The 6135-nt window shown below is 39.5% G+C and overlaps 1 protein-coding gene across 1 annotated transcript; it reads right to left on the bottom strand.

The window, feature by feature from the left end:
* Positions 1-617: 617 nt before the first annotated feature.
* thap12a (THAP domain containing 12a) lies at positions 618-6053 on the bottom strand. Its single transcript, XM_007259448.4, has 5 exons — positions 5783-6053; positions 4517-4637; positions 4325-4405; positions 4066-4105; positions 618-3105 (listed from the first exon to the last, which is right to left on the bottom strand). The coding sequence occupies exons 1-5, from the start codon at positions 5869-5871 to the stop codon at positions 1226-1228; spliced, it is 2211 nt and encodes a 736-aa protein (XP_007259510.1). The 5' UTR covers positions 5872-6053; the 3' UTR covers positions 618-1225.
* Positions 6054-6135: the final 82 nt, after the last annotated feature.

Raw genomic sequence — 6135 nt, 5'->3', positions numbered from 1 at the left:
GCAGAAACCCTTGTGTCCTTAGACTTACTGGCTATATTATTAAAAAGACCAACCTTAAACTTCCATTCCTTTGCACTTTTATTTGAAATTCTTGCCTTCTGTTTGCACGCACTGGCCCTTTAACAGATTTTTTTTTTTAAAGGGAAGGCTATAGAGTGCAACTTTCATTTCTAACCATATTCTATGTTTTAGCTCACTGACCACTTTATTAGAATTACTTACATTGTTCTTCCACTCACTGGCCACTTTAGTGTCTTTAAAAGAATGACAACTGTACACTTACATCTTTATTACTAACCACATTTCGGGTCACTTAAAAAACACATACCTTGTGTCTCCTTTAACTGGTCACTTTATTAAAAACATATTTCATGTGCTTCCTCTCAATGCCCAATTCATTTCAATCACCCTCTCTACCTACCTTTTGCTTACAAGTATTGATAGTTTTAATTGAAACACCCTCTCTACCTACCTCGTGATTCCTCTCACTGGCCACTTTATTGCAAACAAACTCTCTATCAGAAATACTCCTTTGTGCTTCCACTCATTGGTCACTTATTTACTAGCTTATTTATACTTCCAGTTTTTAAAAAAGACAGATTAAACAGATAACTCTGAAATTGTATGTAAAGTTATTTATTTACTAGTGAACTAAGAGAAAGTAACAAATGACAGCTTATTTAATTGACCAAGAATAAAAAAACTTACTGAAATGTTTAATTTGTAAATTGGCAAGAAGTTGTGAAGAAGTGAAGAACAGTAAAGAACAAGCTGAGAACACAGACTAGCAATGCAATGAAATTCATTCTAAAAATGAATTTCTAATATTTGGCCAAACAACACATTTTGAATACCCAGACAGGTTCTAATTGTTTTTTCCCACTTAGACAGGTATACCTGTGTTTCTAAACCCTTGTCCTGGAGACCCACTGCCCTACACTTTTGAAAGTTTTCCTGACCCTACTCATTAGCGCATTAACTGATCATCACGGCGTAGGTGTGTTAAAGCAGGAAAATTACCAAGGTGTGCAGTGGAGCGGGCTTCCAGGATCAGGGTTTAGAAACACTAGTATTTACACTCAAACCACCCAAATAGACTAGAAAAAACAAACTCTGAGGGGTTTGTGGCAGTTGATCACTGTACATAAAACCAAGATAAGTTCTAGCTGCAAAATTATTGCATTTTTATTCTAAGCAAATGATACAGGCTTTTATGTCCACTTGATCAAGCAGGTGTTTCTGTTGTCTCTGTTGGTTCTTTATCTGGGTAAAGTTTTAAGTAGGTTTCAACCATCAAGTCTAGGTCATGCCCAGCACCACAGTTAATGTTAAACATTGCCAAAGTTTTGTTTCTGTGTTTGGCAGGCGTGTCCTGCAGATACGTCATCAGCCGCTTTCTTGCTGTGCTGCATCGATCATCAACGAGTGAAAGGACAGGCAGGCAGCTCAGGATTTTGAGGACTGCGCAGACGTTTGGGAAAAACTTCACATCAGAGAGCTGAAGTGTTTCATAGATGGTGGAAGGCAGAGTAACGTTCTTGGTGCCGTGCTTCCATTTGATCTTCCAGCAGTTGAGCTCAGTGGGTAACGTGTCTGGATTGGGCAAGTCATCCTTGTAGATGTCTGCGCTATTTTCTTCTGTGTTGAACTTGAGCTGCCCCATGATTGCAGGAACCAAAGACAGAGACTTGAGAGCCTTGAGGTGGTTTTCCGAAAAAAAGTCACTTAGCTCCTTCAGAACATGACTCACCACTGGAAAGGTGAGGTGAACTTTGTAATAGACCTCAGGCTGGATTTCCTCGGTCGCATCTGGGCGCTGCTTTCTGAAAAAAAGCCTGGGGATTTTGACCGGGATCTCCAATGCTGCAGCCAAGTTGACAGCCTCTTCAAACCAGAATTCGTGGTAAACCTCAATGTTCTCCAGAACTTCGTTTACAGAATGGAGAACGGCAGTCAAACTGCTTGCGGCAAAGAAGACCTCACTAGTTTGGCCTTGAAGATTCTTACCGAAGGCTCTGGAAAAAGAAAGAGTGTTCTTTAGCACAACTAATGCCATGACAAACTCAAAATCGGACAGTGCTTCGGATATGACAAAAGCGTTGTGCGCAATATCGTCACTCCATTTGAATTCTTCATTGTCATGAACGCTGTCCATGCAGAGAAGCAAAGACTCCAACAGGTCAACAGCCAACTCAAATGCATCATGCTGTTCAGTCCAGTTGGTGTGGCAAGTTTCTTTAAGTGCAGCTCCTTTCTCCTCGTTGCCCTGGTAGTAGATAGAAATTGCATTCTCCAGCTGATTCTGTAGCAAAGGTGATTTGCTGAAGAACCCATCAATCTTTTTTAGGGTGGACATCACAAGCTGTACACTCGTAAAGTTCATGCTGTTGGCCAAGCAGATGTTCAGGGAATGAGGAGAGCATGGTGTGAACACAGCTAAAGGATACTGCTCACTCAGTCTAATGGCCACAGCTTTGACTTTAAAAGCATACACCCCAGTACTAAAGTATGCCTGCCCCCTGCATTGCTCCATGCTCAGGCCATACTTCTCAGACATTTCTGTACAAAGGCTTTGGGCGATGGCCTCCACATCTCCTTCAAAGCGATGAAACCCTAAAAACTCCTCTCGTACGCTGTTAGTCTGGTCTACGAAGCGAATCAGCAAAGGAAGGTGCTTCTCCCCTGAAACCTCCACAAGGTTGTCCATTACCAGCGAGAAAAAACGTGCCTCCCTGACTTCAGCAAGCAAATCTTCACAGATGCACTTCTCACTTACATCCAGAATCTGCTGCAGCTGGGTGGATGAGCAGTACTCTAAATTAACGGCCGATGTTTCAAACTTTTTCCTGAGCACTTCATCACCAGCATTAATGCGATACTCCAACAGGGCCTGGAAGTTGCTGGGTGTGAAGCTTTTGCTTTTCGGCTCCTTTTCAGAATGGCCATGCAGAGGAATGTTCTGCCTGCCCATCATGACTAGAACATCAAATAGTGAACGAAGAAATTCCTTGTTTTCCTTCTCCACATCTGAAACCTGGGGGCCATTATCAGCCTCTTGGCCATTAGTACTCTCGGCAGCTTCTTTTTCTGTCTCCTTCTCCTCCACTAAATACAAGAAATCAAGCAAAGCACAGATAATCTTAGTTTATGTTCAAATACAACTCAGTAATTGATAGAACCTATCCATATAAATCTGGCTTGTACAATAGATAAATCTGGTACTTAAATGCCACTGGCCAGCTGCATTTTTTTTTTATTAAAAATCTAGTCTTGTTAAAAAAAAAAAAAAACAGATCTCCGTAAACCTGCTTTTAAAAAAAAAAAACAATTACTGTGGAAATAAATGAACACACACACGTATTTGAATAAACTTGAATATCCATGTAGCACAAAAGTATCTAAGTAGTTTAATACAATAGCTTTTCTTGCTCCCTAGTTCTATGTGTCCCATGTACAGTGGCAATTGATAGTGAATCCTATTTTAATGTTTATAAGTCCACTATCAGGAGAACTGCGATCTGCAATGCATCTTTGCACTTTACTAAAACTGACATGGACAAGCCACAAGGTCAAACATCCTGACCTTGATCTCATAAAAATGTTGTGGAAGGACCTGAAGCAGCAGTTCCTAGGAAACCACCAAAATTACAGCGATGCAAGTATTGGGCTAAAATTCCTTTATGCTTTAATAATCCGGAAATGATTAATTCCAGTTATTGTGGGTCACATCAAAAACTGAAACAAAAGTTTACATACTTTTGCCATGCAATATTGGATCATTTATCATCAATAAATAATTTAACCAAATCTAATACTTTTGTCTCATATGTTTGACTTTTACACTTGTTTTTGGTCAAGATATATGCAAAAATATAGAACATTCTAAAGATTAACAAACTTTCAAGCATCATTGTACATTGTTATCCTACTGATTGAAAACAGTCTAAATCTAAAGGATTCACAATCTTTGAATTACCACTGTACATAGAACACACAAAACTTTAATAGACCAAAACACCTTTTTGAAAATGGTTCTTTAAGGATGCAAATCATACATCTACTGACCTTTTTTTACTTTTGCCTGGGTGGCCTCATCTTCTGCCGGCTAACAGATACACAGAAAAAATGCAACATTATCCATAACATGAACAGCCAGCAGGTTTACAGTGATAACAGATTTAAAGAACGCTCAAGGTCTACACCTAATATAACACATTCTAATTAGTAACCCCCCCCCCCCCCCAACCCACCACCATCATCATCATCTGCTATTTGAAAAATACATCATGGTTAATGCAACAATAAATAAAGAAGAATTCCATACCTCATTCTTCGCTCGCTTATTGATGGGATGGTCAAAGATGGTTGGTATGGCAGTATCTTTTAGAACCGTCCTGAAAGGGCTCTATAAAAGAAGATACAAACTGAAGAGAAATCTACTGCATGCAATCTAAATGACAACACCACCATAGCAGCACAAACCCATCCCATCTCACTAAAATGAAAAACTCCTCACTGTTTTCAAAATCAGGTCTGGTTCAAAGTGTCTGGCACATAGTCTGTGGTACTTGTTCAGATGTTCTGGAGTTTTGTCTCTCAGATCTGAGCGACTACAGTTCTCCACCCACTTCTTGCACCTGTAAAAATAAACAGGACAAAATAGACTCAGGTTTAAAATGTGAGGAACACCAAGGTCAACTAAACAAAAACAAGTTTGGTCTGGTCTTGAAAACATTTTATAACACAATTTATTAATTTTTGAAATGTTATTACACAATATAATCTAAGACTGCAGGTTAAACCTGAAAGAGATATTGATACAAACAAATAATACATTTTGTATCAAGGCAAATACATTTAATTTGCAAAGCACGTTTTTAATCTGATAATGTAAAAAATCAGTTTCACAGAAATCCAGAGAAACACACTTATTCACAAAGTATGAACAAATGGAATAAAGTTACCTCTAAACTAAATAACATACACATCACTTATACATCACTTAAGTGACACTGCTTTCTCCTATTATCTTAACATGAACATGATCTTGATGAACTGCAAAATATTTGTGTTACATGATCTTAACATTCTGACATAAAAAACTCAATTAAACAAGACTAACATAAATCAGCTCATTGTCCGGTCTACCAAAATCAATATACAGAATCTAATATTATAATAATTTCCCAATAATGTAATAAATGTGCCCTTACCTCGATGACAGTGTAATAATTTGCCATTAATGTAGTACTAATAATGTAATACCTGTACTTACTAATCGAGACAGATAAGCTTTTAGGTTGCCCATTCCTAACCGTTATTACTGAATTGTCTTACAGTGTCAGAAATAAGTGAAACTTGTATTGAGTTTATGGCTGTTCCTAAGTTATTAAGAAATCATAACACCATTAGCTAGCTAGCCTAGTACTATATAAAACTGTTTACTCCTCTCTTTTCCTTTAAAGTCATTTATTCTCTTTTATTCTGTTTCTATATCTTTTTCCAACATGAACAGGCTTACATTCACAGCTACTCAACACATTTCAATCATGTATTTGAAGTTAATCCAGTTCCACCTTAAAATCAGCAGTTTAAATGTTTGAGGTGCAGCGGATAAGTGGAATAAGTCTCCCGTCAGTTAGCAAGTTAGCTAACACCATTTTACACAGCACATTATCTGTATCGCAGCCGCACAGACAAACAGGGAGCAGAATGGTAAATACTGGTATTAAACGCTCAGTTCTGTGGGAGAAACTGTGAGACTGTGAGTAACATTACTCGCCTCTCCGGGTCGCGCGGAAACCTGAAGAATGCCAGCACCGAGTGCGAGCTCATGCGCGCGCAGTGCAGCGCCGCGCAGAAGTTGGGCATTTTTACCGCGGTTTTCCTCCAAAACAGCGGCTCCGCTCAGGCAGCAGACATCACTGAACCGGACGAGTCGGGAACGGGGACGGTGGAAACTTCAGCAGCGCTGGTTTTAGAGCTGAATTCGAGGCGCTCGCGAGTGCTTTGTGCGGTCTGGAGGAGTCAGCGCTCAGAGGACCCACAGTGCTTTGCGCGGAGAATGTTGTTCAGCAAATGAACCAATCAGAGCGCGCGACGAGAGGAGATTTGGCGCCATCATATAACGTCAAC

This window comes from Astyanax mexicanus, chromosome 20 (assembly GCF_023375975.1).
Source record: "Astyanax mexicanus isolate ESR-SI-001 chromosome 20, AstMex3_surface, whole genome shotgun sequence".
In the NCBI taxonomy this organism is placed as follows: domain Eukaryota; kingdom Metazoa; phylum Chordata; class Actinopteri; order Characiformes; family Acestrorhamphidae; genus Astyanax; species Astyanax mexicanus.
Note: the sequence above shows the minus strand (reverse complement) of the source record. Positions and strands in the feature narration are given on the sequence as shown.